Genomic DNA, 26,178 nt, shown 5'->3' on the forward strand with positions numbered 1-26,178 from the left:
TCATCCCCTCCTAATTGGGGGTGTACAGTATCTGTGGCTGCACTAGTTTGAATCATCCTCAAAATTAATAACATTTAAGACTATATAGACATCCCACCCTGCAAGAACTCATTTCAGGGAGGTAGCACCATCAATTTGCGGGAGACTCCCAGAACTTCCGGGAGAGGTGGGAAGTCTACAATGGAGTAGTCCTCAGCAGCTAGGCAGCTAGTTTAAATAACGTTAGCTATGCTAATAAACGAATGACACCTGTTAAACTCACCTCAACATGTCTTTTGCAGTCATTTAACCACCATGGGCAATAGAAAAGTCATTGTTGCAAAGAGTGCAGCGAGCAACACTGTCATTATTTTTGACCCCTATTAGGGGTACACTTTAGTGTAGTCTGGGGTGACGTACTTTTTGTATTTTCTTTTTTTGGAACACTCTGCCATGGCACTGCAGGACACTGAACTGATAGACAATGAAAGAGAGAGAGAGTTTTACTGTAAAGCACACCCCCAGAGAAAACTGATAGGTCTACTTAGCATAAAGAGAGACCAATCAGGATGTTCTCTCCGTCGCTCTCTCGCTATGTCTGCCACTTGCTCGCTCTGTCTGTCTGTCTCCCTCTCTTTTTCTCTCTCTCCCTCTCGCTCACTCGCTCTCAAAAAAAAATCGATTTCCCGGATATGGTAAATAATTTGAGGGCATCAGGGAGCCACTATCAATACGTGGGAGACTCCCAGAACTTCCGGGAGAGGTGGCATGTCTGGGATGGCCAGACTAGGAGAGGATAAACAGCCTGTATCCATTTTTCCTTGAAAAGATAAGACTAGAGAGAAGCATAATGGAGACCACGAAACCCACTTAACCCACCATGGGCAATAGAAAAGTCACTGTTGCAAACAGTGCAGCGAGCAACACTGTCATTATTCTTGACCCCTATTAGGCAGGGGTACACTTTAGGAAAGTCTGGGGTGATGTACGTTTTATATTTTCTTTTTTTGGAATACTCTGCCATGGCACGCTCACTCACTCACTCACTCACTCTCACTCTCTCTCTCTCTCGCTCACGCTCGCTCTCTTGTGGTCGCCCTTGCACACGCGTGCGCGCGCTCTCTCTCTCTCTCTCTCTCTCTCCTCGTGGTTGCGCTCTCTCTCTCTCTCTCTCGTGGTCACTCTCGCACGCGTGCTCTCTCTCTCTCTCTTTCTCGTGGTCGCCCTCGCGCTCTCTCTCTCTCTCATGGTTGCTCTCGCGTGCTCGCTCTCTCTCCTCTCGTGCTCGCTCTCTCATGCTCTCTCCCTCTCTCTCTCTCGTGGTCGTTCTCGTGCATGCGCTCTCTCTTGCTCTCTCACTCTCAAAAAAATTGATTTACGGGATATTGTATATAATTTGCGGGCATCAGGGAGCCACTATTAATATGCGGGAGACTCCCGGAACTTCCAGGAGAGGTGACTATAAGACATAGAAGCAGAATTAGGCCATTCAGTCATCACGTCTGCTTTGCTATTTCAGCATGGCTGATTTATTATCCTTCTGCCTTCCCCCCGTAATCGGGAGCCTATGAGCCTCCACTGTAAACCTCCTCGGCTCTCTGTAGCAATGAATTCCACAGATGACTCATCGCCCTCTGGTTAAAGAAATTCTTCTGCATCACCATTCTGAAAGAATGTCCTTGTATTCTGAGTCTGTGCTTTTTGGCCTTAAGCCTGGTTTACACTTCTGCGTCAACTCGACGCCGTAACCTACGCAAGTGGCCTTCGCGCGTTGTGAGCATTTATACTTGTGCGTTAGTGCATCCACGTCGCTCTGCAATTCGGGCACGTTGCGCATATGCACACACCTGCCCGTGCAAGGCTTCATGGTCATGGTAGTCTTTCTCGGGTAAATAAGTTTAAAGCGAGTGTCTTTTTTCGTAAAAGCGAAATGTCCCCTCCATAATTTCGGAGGTCTGTAAAGCTTTATGGAAAGCATTGCAGACGGAGTTCCTTCCCTGCCCTTCAGTCGCCCAATGGGAAACTATTGCAGTTTAGGAGGAAATGCGATGCTACCAAGCGGACCAATCACAGTTGTTGCGTTCTGCATTGCCGCAACGCGTAGTTACAATTTGGGAGAGGTGCGCGTCAGGCTCTGGCGTAGGGATCCACGTCGGCTCTGTGTAGGGTTTGCAGTGACGCAGTACTTACGGCGTCGAGTTGAAGCAGAAGTATAAATCAGGCTTTAGACTCCCCCACTATAGGAAACATATGCTCTGCATCCTTTCAGTAGGTCTTTGAATATTCAATAGGTTTCAATGAAATTCTCCTCCTCCCCCATTCTTCACAACTCCAGTGAGTACAGGCCCAGAGTCATCAAACATTCCTCATACATTAAGCCATTCGTTCCCAAGATCATTATTATGAACTTCCTCTAGACCCTCTCCAATACCAGCACATGCTTTTTCAGATATCGGATCCAAAACTGCTCATGGTACTCCAAGTGCAGTCTGACCAATGCCTTGTAATGCCTTAGTAACTGTCTTCTTCCAACTCAAGTTGCAAGCTAACCTTTGGCGCATCATGCTCTATAACTCTCAAGTCACTTTGCATCTTTACTTCCTGAATTTGCTCCCTATTTAAAAATAGTCTACACCTTCATTCTTTCTCCCAAAGTGCATGGCCGTTCACGTCCCTGCATTGTATTTAATCTGCTACTTGTGACAGATCTCAGAACAAGCTCTCTGAAGCTGCTCACAGTACTCTGAGTTGGCGTGAGCCGTGCCTTAAAGCCTCACTATTACATCCTTGCTTCCCTATTCCAGTCCTCTCAACATGGACTCGAAGAATAGCGGAGCTCCCAGTGTTAAGGAAAGAGTGCAAAATAAGAAATTTGCACAGTGTGGGGGGTGGGGGGGGTCACTCTCTGAGAATCATGTTAGAGATGTAGGAGTTGGTGATCATTTTTGTGGGACTGAGTGAATGCAAGAGGAAGCTAAAGGTTTTCATATACAGTTAGACTGTTCATCCAGAAGACGTTTGCTCACAGATTGTATGCTGCCTTACCAGCTGGACATGGTAGGAAGTCCTATAGTCTCCACCACCCCTCAAGGCTTCACCTCTGTGTAATAATAAATACGTCCTCCAGTATCAGTTTCATAATTTGGAAGCAGTGATGAAATGAGGCCTAAGTACACGTACAGGTCAGTAACTATTTAGAGAAGAGCTGAGATTTCACTCAATGGTCCTGACGAATGATTTGAATGAAACTGAAACTTTACAGTAAATACATGAATATAGAACATAGAATATTATAGCACAGTACAGACCCTTTGGCCCAGGATGTATGCTAACTTTTTAACCTACTCTAAGATCAATCTAACCCTTCCCCCTGCAGACCCCTCTACTTTCTATCATCCATGTGCTCCAATGTATCTGACTCCACCACCACCACTGGCAGGGTGGCTCATGCTCCTACCACCCGCTGTGTAAAGAGCCTACAGTATTGTGCAAAACTCTTAGGCACTTATATAAAGCTAGGGTGCCTGCACAGTATTGTATTTATCAACGTGGAGCGCAGAGTGAATTTGTAAACCTGCCAGCAACGAGGTATGTTGGGAATGACGAGGGCGGAGTGCCATGGGAGGGGTGTGGTACAAGTGGCAGAGAAGGAGCGTCGTAGTCATACTTTATTGATCCCGGGGGAAATTGGTTTTCGTTACACCATAAATAATTAAATAGTAATAAAACCATAAATAGTTAAATAGTAATATGTAAATTATGCCAGGAAATAAGTCCAGGACCAGCCTATTGGCTCAGGGTGTCTGACCCTCCAAGGGAGGAGCTGTAAAGTTTGATGGCCACAGGCAGGAATGACTTCCTATGACGCTCTGTGCTGCATCTCGGTGGAATGAGTCTCTGGCTGAATGTACTCCTGTGCCCACCCAGTACATTATGTAGTGGATGGGAGACATTGACCAAGATGGCATGCAACTTGGACAGCATCCTCTTTTCAGACACCACCGTGAGAGAGTCCAGTTCCATCCCCACAACATCACCGGCCTTACGAATGAGTTTGTTGATTCTGTTGGTGTCTGCTACCCTCAGCCTGCTGCCCCAGCACACAACGGCAAACATGATCGCACTGGCCACCACAGGGGTGAAGTGTGGTGTGGGTGCAGACACATTCCACCCTGAGACACCAGGCAAGGTCAATTGATTCCAAACAATTGGCTTATTGATCATTACAGAATGTCCCTCTGGAGTTTCCTGCTCTCTCCCCTCTCCCTTCCCAAAGCATGATTCCCCTCTCCCTGTCCTCTTCCCACTCTCAGCTCACAATAGAGACCCATATCAGAATCAGGGTTATCATCATTCACACGCGTCACAAAATTAGTTTTTCTGCGGCAGCAGTAAGGTGCAATACATAAATTGACTGCAGTACTGTGCAAAAGTCTGAGGACCACAGCTATATATATATGTGCCTAAGACTTTTGCACGGTACTGTGTCTCTGACATCCCCCTCAAACTTTCCTCCAAACACTTTAAAATTATGCCCCACATATTAGCCATTTCAACTCTGTCTGTCCACTCTATCAGAGCCCCTTGTCATCTTGTACACCTCTAGACAGTCACCTCTCATCCTAATTTGCCCCAAAGAGAAAAGGCCCTGGCATGCTCAACCTATCCTCTCTAAAGCCTCTACGTCCTTCCTACAATGAGGTGACCAGAACTGAACAAAATATTCCAAGTGTGATCTAACCAGGGTTCTATAGACCATAAGACATAGGAACAGAATTGGGCCATCTGGCCCATTGGGTCTGCTCCGCCGTTCATTCATGGCTGATCCTTTTATTTTCTCCTCCTCAACCCCAGTTCCCAGCCTTCTCCTCATAATCTTCAATGCCATGTCCAATTAAGAATCTATCAATCTCTGACTTAAATACACCCAACGACCTGGCCTCCACAGCTGCTTGTGGCAACAAATTTCACAAATTCACCACGCTCTGGCTAAAGAAATTTCTCTGCATCTTTGTTTTGAAAGGGCGCCTCTCTATCTTGAGGCTGTGCCCTCTTGTCCTAGACTCTCCCACCATGGGAGACATCCTTTCCACATCTACTCTGTCTAGGCCTTTCAACATTCAAAAGGTTTCAATGACATGCCCCATCATCCTTCTGAATTCCAGCGAGTACAGACCCAGAGCCATCAAACGTTCCTTGTATGAATTCAACCCCCGACTAATAAAGATACACACCATATGCATTTTTAACAACCCTATCAACATGACTCCATCAATGGAGGGATGTGGGCTGTGTACAGGCAGAAAAGATTTGAGAACATGTTCAACTCAGGCACAATGGGCTGAAGGGTCTGTTCCTGTGCTGTAATAGTCTATCTTCTATATTCCTTCTTTAATTGGTCACTTATTTCCTTTCCTGTTTGTGGGATCTTGCAGTGCACCAGTAAGCTACAGCCCCACCAGAATAGGGGCAGGACTTTGTGAAGTAGCCCGGCTTCACAACAGGTTTCACTGACAGAGAAAGGAATTTGTTATGATGTTCCAGAAATACCGCAGAAGCTATTCACCTGAGGTGGAAACAAGAACTGCTCAGCAGGTCAGGCAGCAACTGCGGTGAGAGAACCAGAGCTGGTGCTTCAGATGGTTGGCTCCTCATCCGGAGGGGTAGAGGAAGGTGGGAAGGTGTTGCGAGGACTGAAGGCAAGGTCTGTAAAGTGAAAGTACAAAAGGGGTTGATGAAGGTGTGGGGAGGAATAGAACAGGAATAATGTGAGTTTAGTATAACAATGTGTGTGCAATCAGTGGGCTGTAGGTTCCTGTTGTACTGTGTGCCTAAAGATAAAGATGATGAACTTTATTTGTCACATGCACTGAAATGCATCACCTGCATCAACTCAGTTCATTGAGGACTGCGCTGAGGGCAGCCACAAGTATCACTGCACCTCTGGCACCAACATAGGATGCCCGCAACTTACTAACTCTCAACGTACCTCTTTAGAGTGTGGGGGGAAACCGGAGCACCTGGAGGAAACCCGCGCAGTCACAAGGAGAGTGTACAATCTCCTTAAAGACAGCGGTGGGAATTGAAGCCCAAATGGTGATAATTGCAAACTGCTACACGACCAGCTCTCCTAGTGTTATGGTTCAAAATAAACAATACGAAAAGTAACAAGGACCTGGGAAATCTGAAATTAAAGAGTCATTATCTAAAGCTATTTAAGAAATGTCAAAGGATATGGAGAAGTAAAATCCTGGAAGTGTTTGCTGACTGAAAATTTGGTGTTCAATATTGCGTTTCACCCATCACAAACATGAGAAAGTCTGCAGATGCTGGAAATCCAAGCAACACATAGAAAATGCTGGAGGAACTTCATCCAGAAAATACTTTCCCAAAGATGCTGCCTGGCTTGTGAAGTTCCTCCAGCATTTTGTGTGTGTTGCATTTCGTCATGTATAGTTACATTTCTTGATTTGTCAAAATACTGTTTCATAAAAAAAAGTTTATGAGTTTAGGTCAAAGATTGGGCTAGAACCATCAGAAGTCTCTGCTTTGAAAGGCTGCATTCCACATTATCTATCTTACAGCTGAATTCAAGAATGATATGGAAAGATGAAAAAGCAGGGTAAACGGATCAGTATCCTTACTGTGCTTCCCATTTTGTTTTCCAGGGATTGCCTGGCCTTCCTGGAGAAAAGGGTGAAAGTGGGAATGTTGGACTCATGGTAAGTGGATAGTGATTACATCAATTGGTTCTCTTCCTATTGGGAGCCCCTAACAAGCAAATAACACTTAAAGAAATCAGTACTGAGATGGCAAAACCAACTAGTTCACCAGCTATGATCTGCTGAAACTTGGATCAGTTGGTCACCGTCTTAGACAGAAGGCATTTAAATCAGATTCAGAAAATTCATCACACATTACAGAACATTCACAGGCACATTACATCAGATACAGATCATTCAACACACATTACATCCGATACAGAACATTCACAGGCACATTACATCAGATACAGAATATCCACAGACACATTACATCCGATACAGAACACTCACAGAGACATTACATCAGACACAGAACATTCAACACACATTACATCCGATACAGAACATTCACAGGCACATTACATCCGATACAGAACATTCACAGGCACATTACATCCGATACAGAACATTCATCCACGTTACGTCTGATACAGAACATTCATTGCACATTACATCCAATAGAGAGCATTCATAAGGTAGACATCATAAGTAAAACATAAGTGATACAAAACTATACAAGAAGGAACACAATTAGAACATTGATTTATTGGTTATGACCCTTCGGTTTTGGGTTCGAGTTGCATTCCAGGGACTTGTCACTAAATTTCACCGGTGTTGCTCTCAGGGGTGTTACAGTGGGGAAATTCTTTTGGAAGATTCTTATCCAATCTTGGATTCTAACTGCAAACAGTTACTCACATTGCCAGCACCCCCAAAGGTTGACTAATTCAAGAGAAGTGTTTACGCATTATCATTTGACATACAGCATTTCTGAATCAGATTTATTATCATTCATCAACTGCTGCGATACAGTAGCAATGCAGGGCAAACGCGTATACTTGCGGGGCAACACACACAAAATGCTGGAGGAACTCAGCAGGCCAGGCAGCATCTATGGAAATGAAAAATAGTCAACGTCTTAGGCCGACAACCTTCTTCAGGACCAAAAAAGAAGACGGAAGATGCCGGAATAAAAAGTTGGGGGTTAGGGAAGGAGGTTAGCTAGAAGGTGATAGGTGAAGCTAGGTGGGTTGTATAGATAAAGGGCTGAAGAAGAAGGAATCTGACAGGAGAAGAGAGTGGACCACAGGAGAAAGGGAAGGAGGAGGGGATCCAGGGGCAAGTGATAGGCAGACGAGAAAGGGTAACAGGTTGGAGTCGGGAATAGAGGAGGATTGAGGGGGATGAAATTTGTTTGGTGGAAAGAGAAATCGATATTCATGCCATTAGATTGGAGGATACCCAGACGGAATACAAGGTGTTGTTCCTTCGCCCTGAGGGCGGCCTACAAAAATAATTAGTGCAAATCAAAACAGAATAACAACATGGTGTTCATTTGTTCATGAGCAGTTCAGAAATCTGATGGTGGGGATAAGGAACTGTTTTTGAATTGCTGAGTGTGCCCCTTTACTTCCTCCCCGATTGTAATACTGAGAAGGGAGCATGTCCTTACCGATGGATGCCACCTTCCTGAGGCCCCACCTCTTGAAAATGCCCTGGATGGTTGGGAATGTTGAGTCCGTGACAGAGCTGGCTGATTCCACTGTGCTGTACGGCTTCTTGTGACCCTGTGCAAAGCAGCCTCCATAGCAGGCTGCAATGCAACCCGTCAGAATTCTGTCCACTGTACTCACTTGGTGTTGATTTACCCTGATCGTACAATGGTATCAGTATTTACCAGTGAAGCTGAATATTCAGGAGCATCGGCTGACCTTTCTTGTGTTCTTGTCTTGGCCACAGGGTCCATCCGGTTCCCCTGGTGCAAGAGGACCTCCTGGGCCTAATGGTGGCACTGTAAGTTTGCCTGTTTCTCTTCATCATCTCTGTATTTAAACAATCAATAACTTTGCAAGCAGAGAATTATTTGTTCAGACTGACTACAGTTCACTGTGATAAAAGAGATTGGTGTATGGATGTGTGAATTCAAAATCACCTGACACTTTTCCATTTGCTCCTCTGTTTAATAAGGTCGTGGCCAGTGTGATTGGGACCTCAATTCTACATTTCCATCAACCCCCATTAATCTGTCACCTGCTTGCTTATCTCCCTATCTCTCCTTAAGCATATTCAAAGGCTCTAGTTCCACTAGTGAAGGACTCTCAGCCACCCGAGTGTGTTACCTATTTCTATCTCCATCTCGTGCTGGGGCCAATGTGTTGGAAGAATGACCTTGGCATGATTGAATGACTGTGGGGAAGGACAACCATCAAATATTCCATTCTCTTGCTCTGCTGGTGCTTCCCTCACCTCTTTGTCCCCTCCCCACCTATTCCTGCCCATCTCCTCTGTCCCTGCTTACTTACATAGAACAGCAGAGCACAGGAACAGGGGGTTCGGCCCACAGCATGCCAACCATGATACTAAATGGAACTAATCCAATCTGCATCCACGGGATCCATGTCCCTCCATTCCTTTCTAAACGCCACTGTTGTATCTGTTCCCTCCACCATCCCTAGCAGTACATTCCAGGCACCCACCACTCTGTGTGTTAAAAAAAAACAGCCACAAACATCTAATGTAAATTTCTCCCTCTCACCTTAAAGCCATACTGTCTGATATTTGACATTTCCATTCTGGGAAAAAGACTTTGCCTGGCTTCCCTATCTATACCTCTCATAATTTTATCTACCTCTATCAGGTCTCCCCTCAGCCTCCAGTGCTCCGAAGGAAATGATCCAAGGCTGTCCAAGTATTTTCTCATCCAGGCAACATCCCAATAAACAACTTCTGCACCCTCTCCAAAGTCTTCACTTCCTTCCTGTAATGGGACAACTGAAATGCAACATAATACTCTAAAGGTGGTCTTACCAAAACTTTATACAGCTGCAACATGTCTTCCTGACTGTAATACTCTGTGCCCTGAGTGATGAAAGCCAACACCACAGTACACCTTCGTTATGACCCTGTTAGCATGTGTTGCCACTTTCAGGGAGCGATGGCCTTGAAGCCTAGATCCCTCAATATATCAGTTCTCTTGAGTGTCCTTGACAATTAACATTTCCAAAGTGCAAAAGCTCATAGTTGCCTGGATTAAACTCCATCTGCGGTTACTCTGTCCATATCTGCAACTGACCTGTAGGCCATTTAGCCCGTCGAATGATAGCATGCACAGAATCATTGGAGCTCGTTCCAGATAATACATCCAATTTGCATCCCTTCATTTACTCACAGGACCAATACGGTTTTGTGCTGAAAAACTAGTCCAAGTAAAAGAAAATCCACACAACTGCCAAGGAGACACTTCTCCAGTGTCGTGTTCTAGCTGGCCAACTGAAAGTTCCTTTCTCCAGTGTCATGTGCTAGATGGCCAACTGGAAGCTATCTGCACATCCTCCACGAGATCAGTTTGCATGAGGAATTTTTGACATTTGTATCTGTCCTTCCAAGTTTGTTCTCTGAGCATTTCACCATGTTCTTCTGCTACGTTTGTTGTCCGTTTCCATTCCCGTTCTTTCTCTGATCCCATGCTCCCTCTAGAAAATAGTTATCCCTTCTTTCCCAAGCATCTTATTGGCCAATGTGGCAATAAGACAAATCCAATTGGTGAATCAACAAGACTAACATATTAACCAGCTGAATTTTTATTTTAAACAGCAAAATGAAGTGCTTCCTTGTGTAATGTAATTAAAGAAACACTTTTGTTATATATAGATTCGCATTTTGAAGGGATCTACAGAAAATAAAATGCCAACAGCATAATTGCATTAACAAAATAAAGGGTGGTCTTAAACCAGGATATTATATTTATTTTTATTGTATTTATTTAGAGATCCAGCACGAATAGGCCCTTCCATCTCACCAAGCCACACCGCCCATCAACCCACAGATTTGTCCCTAGCTTAATCACTGGACTATTTATAATGACCGATCAACCTACTAACTGGTACGTCTTTGTCCGTGGGTGAAACTGGACCAGCCAGAGGAAACTCACGTGCACACAGGAAGAATATACAATCTTTCTGACACAGGTTGCCAGAATTGAACTCTGAACTTTGACCCCCCCCCCCCCCCAGCCGAACTGTGACAGCTTTGCACTAACCACTGTGCTACCGTGACACCCTTAGAAAGAGTTCCCAGCGTAGACACCTGTGGGACATCTCTCCACCACTGCCCTTCGTCTTCAATGGCCTAGCTGATCTTGAAACTAATCTACCGGGTCACCATGCATCTTAATCTTCTGTGTTATTTTACTATAAGGTGTCGCGATATCAGTATTCCCCCTGCCCCCGCCCCCGTTGGTCTTGGTTTTGGTCTTGATCTGTCTATCTGTCTTTGTTTGTCTGTATTAACTGGAGATGAATGAGGGAGGACTAACTTTAGCCCCTGTCTGAATTCTCACTACGCTCAACCTTGCTTCAATTCGCATTGAGCAGCTGGGAGGCAACTGACAGACAGAGACCAAGACTTTGAAATCTTTTATTTGCATAATTATTTTCTTTGTTTAATCAACAGATTCTCAGGTCTCCAAGCCCTGAGAGAGTGAGGTAGCAAACAGCAGCTGCTTCGTTGTGTGTGTTTGCACACGAGCTGAATGTATTTACTGAGTGAAGTGGCAAGGAATATTTTATTCCTCATCATTCCAGTCTGGTGTTGTGCGTGATTGCGAGAGTTAGTCTGCTGATTTCAGCCCAAACCTTTCTCACACTCTTTTTTTCTCATCACTCTAGGGACCTCCCGGCATCCCAGGAGGGGTCGGTTCCCCAGGAGCAGTGGGTGAGAAAGTGAGTGCTGCCTCTATCCCAACGTCGTGTCCGTCAGCTCAATAGGGAAACTCTCACTGAGGCCTACGGAGCATCAAGTGGGGGAAAGATGGCTAGATAAATACAGCACCATGCTGAGTTATTGTGAAAGGCAATCTGCATAGTCTCCCAATTTCCAGTTCCTGAGGTACAAAGTTATAGAGAGAGGTTGAGGCTCAACTTTATTCATAGGAGCATGAGTGAATGAGGGAAGACCTTACAGTGCTGTATAAAATCCTGAAGGGCAGTCATCAGTCTGGGCATTGAGAATCATTATGCTGCAATTGTACAAGATGCTGATGAGGCTGTATTTGAAATATTGCATTCAGCTTCGGTCACCCAACTAGAGAAAAGAAGCCCTTGAGCTGGAAAGAGTGCAGAGCTTTACGAGGATGGTGCTGAGAATTCAGGGACTAAGTTACGAGTGGAGGTTGAACAGCTTGGGACATTTTATTCACTGGAGCCTAAGAGAATAAGTGGTGATCTTACAGGAGGGTATAACATCACGAGGGGTATAGATAGGGTAAATGTGAATAGTTTTTTCCCAGGGTTGGAGCGTCAACAACTAGAGAGCACGGGTTTAAAGTGCGAGGTGAGAGATTTAGTTGGAACTTGAGGGGAAAATTCTCCACACAACAGGACAGTTTGTATATGGAATGAGCTGTCAGAGGAAGTAGTTTAGGCAGGTGTATATTAACAGCATTTAAAAGTCACTTGAACAGGTACATGGATAGGAAAGATTTGACACAGCTTCAGAATAGGCAGGTGTCCTTTTAGAACTGAGATAAGGAGGAATTTTTTTAGGTAGAAAGTAGTGAATCTGTGGAATTTGTTGCCACAGTGGCTGTAGAGGCCAAATCTTTATGTAAATTTAAGGCAGAGGTTAATAGATTCTTGATTGGTCAGGACATGAAGAGATGCTGGGGCTGAAAGGGAAAATGGATCAACCATGATGAAATGACACAGCAGACTCGATGGGCCAAATGGCCTAATTCTGCTCCTGTATCTTATGGTCTTATGTAGAGCAATACGGAGCAGGTGCAGGAATATGGGATCAGCTCAGATGGGCATCTTGGTCAACATGGTCAATTTGGGCCAAAGGACCTGTTTCCATCTTCTTTGGGACTACAACTTATGATGGAGCAAAGGCGGGGGGGAAAAATCAAAAGATGAACTTGTTTAAAATGTAGTGAGTGGAAAGGTATGGGGGAGGGAGGAAGTTTGTTAGTGGGAAATGGAAGGTCATTTTAATGTAGTGAGTGGTTATTATCCAGAATACAGTAAGGATGAAATAGATTTAGTTGTAAAGATCAAAAAGAAATGGAATGTCAACTTAAATAGGAAAACTGTCATGATTACTGACCGGAAAGCAAACTGCGAGGCAAATGCAAAGAGATTTGATAGGTTCAGTGAGCCAGCAGGCAGTTGGTGTACTGTGTGGAAAAATGTGTGATTATCCACTTCAGCAGGAAGAGCATGGAAACAGAATATGATTAATTGGTGAGAGTCGATTAACTGCTGGTAGTCAGAGAGATCTGGGTGTCTTGGTAAAGGAAATACAAAGAATCAGCTTTACTTTCACTGACATCTGTCACGAAATTTGTTTTGTGGTTGTAGCACAGAGAAATGTATAAAATATACTGTAAATTACAATAAGAAATACGCAATAAAAAATTAGGTAAGTAGTGCAAAAAGTGAACAAAAATAGTGAGGTGGTGTTCGTTGTCCGTTCAGAAATCTATTGGCGGAGGGAAAGAAAATATTGAGTGTGTGTCTTCGGGTTCCCATACCTCCTCACTGATGGCATTAATGAGAAGAGCATGTCCTGGGTGATGGGGGTCCTTAATGTTGGATGCCTTTTGAAAATGTCCCTGACATCAGGGAGGCTAATGCCCATGATGGGGCTAGCTGCATTTCCAACCCTCTGCAGCCTTTTTGCAGTGACCTCTCCATACCAAACAGCAATACAACCACAGTTAGAGTAGTCTCCACGGGACATCTGTAGAAATTTCCTAGAGTCTTTGGTGACATCCAAGATCACCTCCAGCTCCTAATGAAATATAGCCACTGGCATGCTGTCTTGGAAATTGCATCAATATTTTGGGCCCAGGATTGGCTCAATCTGTAAAGTGGGCCAGTCCTGGGCCGAACACATTGATGCAATATCAAAACTATATGATATGAAAGATATGAAGCAATATGAAAAATGACAAAGTTAGTGTGATAGTACAACAAATAATGAAGAAGGCAAGTGGGTTTTTGGTCTTTGTTGCGAAAGAATGAAATATAAATGTGGGGAGCTCTCATTACAATTGTACGGTGTGTCGGTGAGACCACAGCTGGAGCACAGTCCATCTATTTGTTTCTCCTGCTTAAAATGTGTTTGTTAATGCAGAGAAAGTTGATTCCTAGGTTGAGGAAAAATTAAGCAAAGTGGGTCAAAACTCTCTGAATTATAGGAATGAGGCGTTATCCCATTGACATAAATGAGGTCCTCAAAGGGTTGTCAGAATACATAATATTTTCACTGATGCGTAGAGAATCTGGAACCATGGATTAATCCTCTGGGTAGCGGTTTGGTCAGCTGGGATGGAGATACAGGGAACTTTTTCTTTCAGAAATCTCTCTTCTCCTGTGGATGTTCAGTCATTGAGAATATTCAGATAATGGGGAGTTGAAGACTGTGATCAAGTCAGATCTGGTCTGTTAAAAGGCAGAAGTCTTGAATAATGGTCTTTGCCCTTTTGATTATGAAGGGGATTCAAACTAATAAAAAATACGAGAGATTCTGCAGATGCTGGAAATCTTGAGTAGCACACACAAGATGCTGGAGGAGCTCAGCAGGTCAGGCAGCATCCATGGAGGTGAATAAACACACAACTAGTTAGGTTTTACACTCTCACGTTGGGCTAAATAGAATTATTTTACACAGAACATCAAGCAAATAAAATCCACGGAGGAATCATGCAGAAGCAGGGAGGAGTAATGAGCTCCAAGAAAAAAATGATTTGGTCGCATAATTTAGCCACATAAATGAACATAGCAGTAACATTTAAGTCTTTGGAGTCCTCGTACGTAAGCGTAACAAAGTCACAGATAAGTACTGGTGATGCTGTTCAGAAAGTAGCTTCATCAGTCAGCTCAGTATGATCCTGTGGCCAGTGTAAGGGGCGGGAGGACAACAGGAGGAGAAATAAACCTGTTGTCAGAAGGAATGGATTCACGAAGATAAATAACTGGAGACTATTTTGAGAATTTTATCTGTGAGAAAATGGTGCAAAAGCCAAATTTTAGCTTGGAAAAGGATGAAATTTGGCAGGTCACCACCAAAAATTCAGGGAGGAATTCATCAACATCTGATGAAGTAATTGGAAGGTTCAGAGAGAGGCCAAAGGCACAGGAGGCTCTGACTACAGGTTTGGACTGGGCTACAACTGAGTCCAGGTAGAAAGACCAGTTAATAGTGTAGCAAAATGGTGAGCTATCAGACCTAACCTGGCACTGTAAGAGTGTTGGGGGCAGAGTTTCTCCACTGTAGCAGTGTTGGGAGCAAAGAAGAAAATGCATTGGTGTTTGAACACACATAGTCACAAACATTCTCATAGCTATTGAGCAAGATTAACTTTGTTACTAGCTGTGAGAAAGTTTTTGAGTTCTAGTTTTATCATCCTGAGATTATTTTGGGCATGTCTGTCTGCTGAAGGCCTGAGGAATTGAACAGGGAGTGACAAAACCCCGGCAACGTTTGCAACAGGTTTTGAGTGTGTCCTCTCACTCCGCCTTCTGGGATCTATTTGCATCTCTTCTGTGACAAAAACTGCCCCGGGTATGTTCACACTCAAGTAAACTTTGTGTTTCACTGTTTTGACAGGGTGAGAGGGGCGACGCTGGAGACCCAGGTCCACCTGGTGAGCCAGGCATTGCTGTAAGTAGCCAACACCACAGAATGACGACAGACAAGGTCACGGTGTTATCAGCATGGTTGAGACTTGCAGAGGGATACAATATTGAAATGGGGTCTTTAGCTCAAAGAGTCCCACCAACCATCAAGCACCTGTTTACACAAATGCTACATCAATGTCATCATTTGCTCACTCCACATCCCCACATCTCCCCCCAGATTCTACCACTTGCCTGCACACTGACAGCAACTTACAGAGTCTGGCTGGCTTTGAAATAGCATCAGATTTCAAGATTCAACCTGAGTGTGTGACCCTGTGAGACTACAGCCCTGGTGTTCATGTGGATGGTCTTTCTTACGCCAGCCACACCAGCTAACTGGTTCACGAGTGTCGGTTTAACGCAGGAGATGAAGACATTGTTTGCATTTAATGCCTTGCATTATTGTCCCTGTTCTGAGGAGGCCAATTACCACAGTGTTGAGTCTGGAGTCACATACAAGCCAGACTAGATAAGGGCAATTGATTTCCTTCCCTGAAAACAACAGTTTTGTCATAAAGCGGATGTTAGTTGAGAATGGAGGATTAGTAAAAGGAAATAGAAAATAGACAGAGATTTTTAATCAACACACAAAAATTGCTGAAGAAACTCAGCAGGTCAGGCAACATCGATGGAAATGAATAAACAGTCAACGGTTCAGGCTGGAACCCTTTATCAGGACTGCAAAGGAAGGGGAAGATGCCAGAATAAGGAAGTGGAGTCGGGGAAGGAGGGCAGTTGGCAGGTGACAAGGTGGGGAGGAGGGATGAAGTAGGAAGCTGGGGGGGCGGGGGGCGGTGATAAGATGCCAAGGGCTGGAGAAGAAGAGATCTGATAGGATGGGGAAGTGGATAATGGAGAAAGGGAAGGAGGAGGAGTCTCAGGGAGTGTGATGGGCAGGTGAGGAGAAAAGGTAAGAGAGAGGCCAGAGTGTGGACTCGAAGAAGAGGGAAGGGAAAAATTACCAGAAGTTAGAAAAACCGATGTTCATGAGGCTACCCCGATGGAATTTGAGACATAGCACCTCCAATCTGAGAGTAGCTTTACCGTGGCAGATGAGGAGGCCATGAACCAACATGTTTTATCAGAATGTGGGATAGAAATTGAAATGGTTGGCCAGCAGGAAATGCTGCTCTTTGCAGATAGAGCTGAGGTGCTTGCAGTCGTCCAATCTAAATAATGACATTCTTTATGAAATCATGAAATTATTAATTAAGTAATGATTCTCAATAATGAAATTAAATTCTAAATAGTTATTTTGGATTTTGTAGAAGATACTAAACAGACCCTAATAATAAGAGATTTTCAAGATTTTCAGGAGAAACTGAAAAATAATGAAGGTAAAGACCAGCTGGTTCCTTGGACCTGATGGCTGTCATCTTGAAGAAAAGTGGCTGCAGAAAGAGAGAATGTGTTGGTTAAGATCTACAAACATTCCGCAGATTCTGGGGAGTTACCAGTGTATTGGGCAATAGTGCCAAGTGTACCTTGGCGAAAGCTTAGACCATAAAACGTAAGAGTGGAATGAGGCCATTCAGCCCATTGAGTCTGTTCTGCCATTCCATCACAGCTGGTTTACTATCCCTATGTCGTTGCTGGTATCTGGGCTGGGCAGTAGGTTTTGAAGAGGGCACAGGGGGTAAGTGAGTTGGCAAGAAATTTGTATCTTTATCTGGAGAGTGGTGAGATGGTGGAACTCTCTTCTACAGGGAGTGGTTGAAGCGGACAGTCCAGAAGGCTGTAAGAGGAGTCTCAACATTTGTCTAAAGAGGATAGTGAGCTGTGCCCAAAAATTTGGGAGGAAGATAGGAGAGGATCAAGTGGAGCACAAATGCTAGCATGGCCAAATAGTATATTTCTGTGGCTCCTATATCGTCCATTGTTGGTTCTGCAGTTCAGCTGTCTTTTCTTTACTCTAAAATTATCCACCAGACCAGCTGGTGTGTGAGGAAGACAACACATGTATTTCCCCACCCCATGCCACCCCCCTCTCTGAGCCAATTTCAAAGCCCTGGGTAGAGTTTCATCAACAACAATGTCCTTCAGCAGGCTTTGATATACTGCGTAAGAATGTAGACAAGCAGAACGTTCTGAAACCAATTTCCATCTGGTCTTTCTCTCCACTCTCAGGGTATAAAAGGTGAACTCGGTGAGAAAGGTGATACAGGTCGTCCAGGAGCAGCAGGACCTGCAGGGGACAAAGGTCCTCCAGGTGAAGATGGAACCAAGGGCAACATAGTAAGTTGTTCACCTCTCATCTTCTGCTGTGATTTTGCCTCTTCGTGAAGGTTCTGAACAAGTGATTGGTCAATGATAGACAATCCAGGCCTGTGTCTCTGATTGGTGCAAAGTGGAACTTCTGTGAGAAGAGAACAGGAGCTGTATTGTTGATTGGTGCAGATGGAACCAATGAGAGTCCAGGCCAGAAGTCCATTGCTGATTGGCCAAAGTGGAGCCATGTTGCACACAAGATGCTGGAGGAGCTCAGAGGGTCAACTAGCATCTATGGAGAGAGATATTCAGTTGACGTTTAGGCTTGAGACATTTCATTTGTATTGGAAGCAGAAGGGGAAACAGCCAGCACATGATGAAGGAGTAAAAGTAGGCAAATGATAGCTGGATCCAGGTGATAGTGGTTGGTAGGGGTGGGGGGTGCTGATAAGTAGATTGGGAAGTGGGAATAGTGCCGGAAATGTGAGCTGATAGGAGGTGATGATAAGGGGAGGAAGATGATGGAATCTAATGGGAGAGGAAGTGGAGCATGGAATTAAGGAAGGAAGGTGGGCAAGGCAGAAGGGAACAGTAGGGTGAGGGTAGTGTGGAACAAGCGAGGAGTATGTGGGTGATGGGCAGAGGGAGTGAATGGGGTGATGGGGGCTGAGTGTGAGATGAACTGGGTAGATCGGGAAGAAAGGAAAAAGGGACGGGGGGAACAGTTTACTAGAGGTTGGAGAATTTATGGAGGGATTCGAATGAGAGAACATTATTAAAATCCAACTGTTCCTGGTCTGGGAACCAATGTGGATTAGTGATTGCAGGGACAATTGAGAGAGTACAGAGGAGATTTACTAGAATGTTATCTGGGTTTCATCTGCTAAGTTACAGAGAAAGGTTGAGCAAGTTGGGTCTTTATTCTGTGGAACATAGAAGGTTGAGGAGGGACTTGATAGAGGTATTTAAAATTATGAGGGGAATAGATAGAGTTAACGTGGATAGGCTTTTTTCATTGAGAGTGAGGGAGATTCAAACAAGAGAACATGAGTTGAGAGTTAAAGGGCAAAAGTTTAGGGGTAACATGAGGGGGAACTTCTTTACTCAGAGAGTGGTAGCTGTGTGCAACGAGCTTCCAGCAGAAGTGGTTGAGGCAGGTTCAATGTTGTTGTTTAAAGTTAAATTGGACAGCTATATGGACAGGAAAGGAATGGAGGGTTATGGGCTGAGTGCAGGTCAGTGGGACTAGGTGAGAGTAAGAGTTCGGCACGGGCTAGAAGGGCTGAGATGGCCTGTTTCCGTCATGTAATTGTTATATGGTTATATGGACAGGACTTTGTTCAAGCAATTTGAAACAGCAGAATTATTCAGATCATAACAATATAAAATTACCTGTCCTACAAGGCAGTGGAGCAATAATTGATTTTGTATAAATGTATCTTCTTTGTTTTATAATGGAAAGACTAATCAATAACCATCAGTTGACTTCAAGGTGCTCACTTGTTGTTCTCCATTCTCCATTCGTTCTGTTCCACAGGGCCCTGCTGGTTTCCCAGGTGACTCAGGTCCTTCAGGAGAACCTGGTGTACCGGTAAGTGTTAATTTCTTTAGTGTCTGGCTGAGCTGGTGTGGATGGTAGAACCTACTGTAGATTTTTCATTAGTAAACGATCACTCACCCACAGTGGTTTGCTCTACAGCCTGAGTCATCAATTGATTTGCAATAAGTGGAAGTCCTGAAACCAAATTTCCTCGAACCTCAGTGCAAGGCACTGAATGACAGGTTGAACTGGGGGCCCACGATGGCATTTGCTATTTCTTGCAATCTCCCTTCTTTTGCAAGATTCAAGATTGTTTATTGTCAGTCTTCAGTACACAAGAGTAAAGGAAAAGGAAATGATTGTTAGTCTGGATCCAATAAAACATAAAAAAACACAGTAAACATAAAGAATGGAATAAGAGGAACAAAAAAATACAATATAAATAAAATATAAATATAAAACCAATCCCATAAAACACAATGTACATTTAACTATTGTATATATAGACTGATTGTACATATATGAAGTGCTGATAAGTGATGTGTATGTATTTGAGGTGGGACGTGGTGGGGTGGGTTAATGGATAAAGATGCTTTTCAGCCTGACAGCTCGGGAAAAGTAACTGTTTTTGAGTCTAGTCATCCTGGCAGGGATGCTTCGCAGCTTCTTTCCTGATGAGAGTGAGACAAACAGTCCATCAACAGGTTGGGTGGGATCCTTCATGATATCGCTAGCCTTTTTCTGACACATTTGTGTATAAACTGTATGTCTTACACATATATAACACCACAGTCTGTACTGGTAATTGCTTGATTATTTTCACAAGTACCAAAATAGAGTAAAACGCTTTTGCTAGCATGCCTTCCAGACTGATCATTCAATACATGAGTACGTCAGATAGAAATAACAATAACAGAATATACAATATAGCATTACAGTCACATCAAACGTGCAGCACAGGTAGAACAGTAGGCATACTTCCACTACCATGGTAAACTGAACCCATGTAGACAACAAGAATTCTGCAGATGCTGGAAATTCAAGCAACACACATCAAAGTTGCTGGTGAACGCAGCAGGCCAGGCAGCATCTCTAGGAAGAGGTACAGTCAACGTTTCAGGGTCTTGGCCTGAAACGTCGACTATACCTCTTCCTAGAGATGCTGCCTGGCCTGCTGCGTTCACCAGCAACTTTGATGTGTGTTGCTTGAACCCATGTAGCCTCTGACCTCACACCTCTGTATCCTCTGATCTCACTCCTCTGTAATCTGTGATCTCACGCCTCTGTAATCTCTGATCTCATGCCTCTGTAGCCTCTCATCACACACCTCTGTAGTCTCTGATCTCAGACTCCTGTAGTCTCTGATCTCACACCTCGGTCCTATGTAGAGCAGTTGCAAACCATTGCAATCCCACCAGACAGAATGCTTTCTGTGGTGTATTGATAAACAGGTAACAGTCAATGGGGCATGCTATACTTCTTTACCGTCCCGAGGAAATAGATGGACGGTCCTGAGAGAGATAGACAGTCAAAGTTTCAGATTGAACTGAAAGATAGAGGGAAGGTAACACCCTTCCTCTCCAGGATACACGCATCACCTGCCAGCTTTGGCTCCATTCCTTCCTTTCTCCTCCTTGTATTAGCTGTCTGCCTATATCTTTCATTCCCGATCAAGTGACTTAATGTCAGTGTCACTCTTGGATTTTTATGGTCAGTTGTCTGAGGTGAGATTTGAACTCACATCTGTCTCACCAGGACTGAGAAAACTGGCTGAAGCCAGTGGGCTGGGTGTGAGTTGGGTTGGGCTTGAACTGAAATATTTTTGGGTTTTTCTTGTCACCTACCAAGGTACAGCAAAAAAAAAAATAGTTTGCACGCTACCTCTTCAAATCACTTAATACATAAATTCATCAAGCCAGTAAAAAAGGAAAGGGAATGCAGAAAATGGTTTTACAGTTCCAGAGAAAGTAGCGCAGATGGACAAATAAAGTGCAAGAGCCTCAGTGAGGTGGATTAGGAGATTAAGAGTTCATCTTTTACCATAAAAGAGGTCCATTGAAGATCCTGATAAACCAATAGATGTTCCCCATAAGTATGGTGGTGCATATTCTCAAGGTTTTGTATGTTCTGCCCATTGGAACAAGTGTGAAGAGAATTGACTGAGTGGGAAAAGTCCTTGTAAAGTTGTTTGTTTCCCTGAGCCAGCAGGAAGTATAGACAGAGTCGGCAGAGGGGAGGTTGCTTTGCATGACGGACTGGGCTCAGGTTGTGTTTCTGTGCTGCATCTGCAAAAAATTAGTGACAGTCATCAGGAACGTGCCAAATTTTAAGCCCAGGTCTTTCACAAAGGGTATAAATCCACAACGGCAAGTTCTCAGCAGTACCAATGGGAACTCCAAACACCTACCACCATCCGTCCTCCCCACCACCCAATATGAATCGTTGGATTAGAGAGCTCCTTGGGCCATAGACACTCTTCAACATAACGTTAATGCATTATATGGAATTATATTGAAGCGATGGAACGAGTAATAATTCTCTATTACTGGTGCATAACTTGAGCAGGTATTGATCTTGACCACAGAGAAGTTTGCCTGCAAGGCCAACATCTGCTCAAGGCACCCGGAACAGGGAAAATCACTCCCATCATACAATGTTATTCCATCCAATGCACCAACATTGATCAGCACCTAATCCTCAAGGACCACGCTCCCCACAAATATGCTCATCTGCTCTGAATCACAGAGCGTTTAGCTGTAGAGGAGGCTATTCACCCCATTATGTCTGCTGCCTCATAGAAAGGCCATTTGGGTTCATGTCCCTGACCTGGATCTTTTCTTTATAAAATATTTATCTAATTCCACTTTGAAATGGTTCTCAGTATTTATTTATTCATTCATTCATTCATGTATGTATGCATGTTTTGTATCTACAGGATTTGTCTTTGGCACATTGGTTGTTTATCAGTCTTTGTAGTTCTTCATCAATTCTCATGTATTTCTTTAATCTATCAGGAAAGCCTGCAACAAAATGAATCTCAAGTTAGTATACAGTGACATATACATTCTGTGATAATAAATTTACTTTGAACTTTGAAAGTTCATGTCTTATCTTCTGTCACCAACTACACAATCCACTGTTCCACACCAAGCAAGGAGGCAAGTCTTCTCTCTGGTTGCTCTGACAACTGACACATTTCTGCTTTTATTTCAGGGTGTGGATGGTGCACCTGGAGAGAAGGGCAGCATTGGAGATCCTGGTCTGCCGGTAAGACTTTATTATCAAATTTAGTCTCTGCTTCCATTGAGAAATGCTGAGAAACTGCCTTAAGTATTTCTTTGTTATTAGCTCCCACCATTGGGTTTAAATTGTCTCATCTCAAATGTAACACTTCACATTTCTCAGTTGAAAGTTCCACCTGCTAGTGACCTTCCCATTCCACCGGTCAGCCTCTGTCTTTGAACTATCACCCAATCTCCTAACTGGTGTTTCCTGGGGTTCACCAAGTTATCTCCACACATTGTTGTATAGAGTCCTATATTGACACAACAATTTTGCACTTTAAGTGCCTTGCAACCAGTGAATAGTCTTTAACATGTTGGACTATTGGAAAGAGTGCAGGAAGATCTAACCTCCCAATCAAGTGGTTCAAAGGGCAAGAAGAGACTAAGGCTTCAGAAATACTTTGCTTTATTAAACAATTACAAGTACTCTCAACACATTCTTGTGAGTATAAATTGATTTCATGTTTCACTACTTACAGGGTCCAATCGGGGCATCAGGGGAACCAGGACCCCCTGGTCCGCCTGGAAGACGAGTAAGTATTTATCCATAAATTTCATGTTTCTTTGTCGATAGTCTTGGTAATCCAGGAGTTTTGCCTTGCAGTGCAAAGATAAGTCTTCAAGTCCAACCAAAATGGATACGGAGGACGACCAGGAATTCTTAATGAAAATTTGGCCCAGTACCAGTGACCGTAAATTGAAAGATTGTTGTAAAACCCCATCTGGTTCACTAATTCCATTCAGGGAAGAAAGTAGTCTGTCTTCACCTAATCTAGTTTATAAGACAATAAAGCATAAGAGCAGAATTAAACCATGTGGCTCATCAAGTCTGCTCCACCATTCCATCATGGCTGAATTATTATTGTTTTCAACCCTGCCTTCTTCCCATAACCCTTGATGCCCTTACTAATCATGAACCTATTAACCTCTGCTTTAAATAAACCCAATGACTTGGCCTCCACAGTTGTCTGTGGCAATGAATTCCACAGATTCACCACTCCTGGCTAAAGAAATTCCTCCTCTTCTCTATTCCAAAAGAGTATCCCTGTATTCTGGGGCTGTGCTGTGTGGTCCTAGACGTCCCACAATGGGAAAACTCCTTTCCAGATCTACTCTATTTTGGCCTTTGAATATTTGACAGCTTTCAATGAGACCCTTCCCCCAAATGTGACTCTAGACCCAGGGAAATATGGTTAACTGTAGATTGTCTTTATTAGATGGTCTGGAATAATAATTGGTGTCTTCAGAATGCAGCTTCGTCTTCTCAAGGTGTGGCTGCAATGGATGTTTAATGGCGGCCTTTCTGTCAATACCAACATCCTAAATTGTGAATGAAGAATGAAAACAAATGGCCAAAAATGCTTTACAAACAATCAAAATATAAACAGCAATCACGTGTCCCATAAAGAACAGTGTGGTTAGGCCACTTTTTAGTGATGAAAGGTGAGATGAGGGGTGGCAGAAGGAAAGATCAAAGAAATAGGGAGTCAGACCAGATGAGGAGGACAGTCATCTCCAGAGTGAGGGAGAAAATAATGAGAAGTCCAATGAAGATGTCACCACTCCTGAGCCATGAGTCAATAAAGACCAGAGGCCAAGGTCAATGGGATTGTCCGTACTCAGGATCTAGTTGACTAAGCATTAGAGCCAGGGTTGAGTATAGAAAAGGGTGATCATAAGCAGTCCACTTACAGAGTCCAAACATAAAGTAGTGTATGAGTGGAGAAAGGATCCAGGCTGTATTTCCATCCGAAGTGGAGGCTGGGAGGAGTGAAGAGAAACACCATGGAATATCTGGGACTGCTGCCTGCGCGAGGTCCTCATTGGATATTGCAGAGGATGGCAAAGTGGGAATGGTGGTAGGTGGGGCAACAAAGTAGGGTTATCCAAGACCAGAAATACTGGGACTGCACAGTAATGCACTGCGATTGTTTCAGTCAGTACCCACGCGGCACCGTATTTCCCAATACCAGGGTAATTGGCTTGTATTTATCCCTTCCAGGGGTTTGGAGTAGAGCTCTTGTGGAACATACTGGATAATTTTTGTTAGAAAACAGGCTAGATTGAAAAAAGAGGTTTAAGTTAAGTTGCATTGTCACTATCTGTTTAAGTAAAGCTTAAAACCATTAACATTTGCAATGCAATTTAGAGTTTAATTTTCACACATTCTGCAAGTTTGAATAGAGGGTGGGGTGGTTTGCCTTGTACATTAATATAAAAAAATCATCACTGGGACATTCTATTATGCAGAGTTTCTGACCTTTGCAAGAGGAGGTGGTGTGACAAAAGAAGTCATTTTGTGCTGTATAATTATGCTGCTGAGGTGTGTGAGCAGCAGGGTCTGTTCATACCATGTGACCCCAGGCTCTGCAATCTGTCTCCTATCATTATTCCTGCTTTTTAAAAAAATGCCTGTTTAAATGCTGCTTCTCTCTTCCAGGGTCCTCCTGGACCGGTAGGTCCAGCAGGTCGAGAGGGCCAGAAGGGTTCAAAGGTAAGGCTTATGTTTTACAGTAAATATGTTTGGAGTCCAAAGCATTGTGACATTTCTATATTTATGTAAGATTTAGAAGGAGGTCTTTTCAGTCCATCAAGTCTATGTTCAAAGATGCTCTTGTGTGCATGGTTATTTGAGTTACTGTCACCTTCCTGTCAGCTTGACCCAGTCTGGCCATTCTCCTCTGTCCTCTCTCATTAACCTCACTCACAGAATTGCCGATCACTGGATTCTATTTCTGTCTTTCACATTATTCTCTGTAAACTCTAGAGACTGTGGTGAATGAAAATCCCAGGAGGTCAGCAGTTTCTGAGATACCCAAACCAATAATCTGGCACCAATAATCCTGCCACACTCAAAGGCACTTAGATCACATTCGTTCCCCAGTCTGATGTTTGTTCTGAGCAACAGCTGAATCTCCTGACTCTGTCTCCGTGCTTTTATGCACGAAGTTGCTGCTGCACAATTAGCTAATTAGATATTTGCCTTAATGAGCAGCTGTGCCTAATAAAGTGGCCACTGACAACATGGATATCTATCGTGCAAAAAGAGAGCAAAAGTACTGAGGTAATGTTCATAGGTCATTGTCCATTCAAGAAATCTGACGGCAGAGGGGAAAAAGTTGAGAATGCCTTCAGGTTCCTGTACATCCTTTCTGATGGAGCAGTGAGAAGTGGGCGTGTCATGGTGGAGGATGGAGAAACTGTTAGTGTTGTACAATGGGATACTTTTATAGAATAGATGAGATCAAGGGTTGATCAAAGTTGAAGGGAAAAATCATGACTTGTCTGTTTTTAGTTAAAAATTATGAACTGAAATGCACAGATAATCTCCTCACCACATTCCCATTAACTTTCCCCAGATTCTACCACCCACCTACATAGTAGGAGCAGCTTGTAGTGGTCAGTTAACCTTCCAAGCACACATCTTCCGATGTGGAGGAAACTCATATGGTCGCAGGAAGAAAGTGCAAACTCCACATAGTCAGCACCCAAGGTCAAGATCGAACCAGAATCTCTTGAGTTGCGAGGCAGTGGCTCTAGTACCTGTGTCACTATGCTGCCCCTGTTTTGGTGGAGGGAGGGGTGGCGATTGGGGGTATGGTGCCACCATGCAAGGGGCACGTGCTGGACCAAGAAGGATGCCTTTCTGAATTATACATCTCTGTGACCAGAGGTGGACTGTGAGGATCAGTGGTCTGTGATATATATTAATAATCTGCTTA

The 26,178-nt window shown here is 43.8% G+C and overlaps 1 protein-coding gene across 1 annotated transcript in view; it reads left to right on the plus strand.

The window, feature by feature from the left end:
• The window catches only part of LOC140191163 (uncharacterized), a 392,816-nt gene that overhangs the window by 311,332 nt on the left and 55,306 nt on the right, over positions 1 to 26,178 (plus strand). The window contains exons 46-54 of the mRNA XM_072248300.1: positions 6,648 to 6,701; positions 8,484 to 8,537; positions 11,411 to 11,464; positions 15,354 to 15,407; positions 17,552 to 17,659; positions 19,170 to 19,223; positions 22,386 to 22,439; positions 22,936 to 22,989; positions 24,897 to 24,950. Of these exons, the coding sequence (XP_072104401.1) occupies positions 6,648 to 6,701; positions 8,484 to 8,537; positions 11,411 to 11,464; positions 15,354 to 15,407; positions 17,552 to 17,659; positions 19,170 to 19,223; positions 22,386 to 22,439; positions 22,936 to 22,989; positions 24,897 to 24,950 (540 nt within the window). The remainder of the gene's footprint in view (positions 1 to 6,647; positions 6,702 to 8,483; positions 8,538 to 11,410; positions 11,465 to 15,353; positions 15,408 to 17,551; positions 17,660 to 19,169; positions 19,224 to 22,385; positions 22,440 to 22,935; positions 22,990 to 24,896; positions 24,951 to 26,178) is intronic.

This window comes from Mobula birostris, chromosome 32, assembly GCF_030028105.1.
Source record: "Mobula birostris isolate sMobBir1 chromosome 32, sMobBir1.hap1, whole genome shotgun sequence".
Classification (NCBI taxonomy): domain Eukaryota; kingdom Metazoa; phylum Chordata; class Chondrichthyes; order Myliobatiformes; family Myliobatidae; genus Mobula; species Mobula birostris.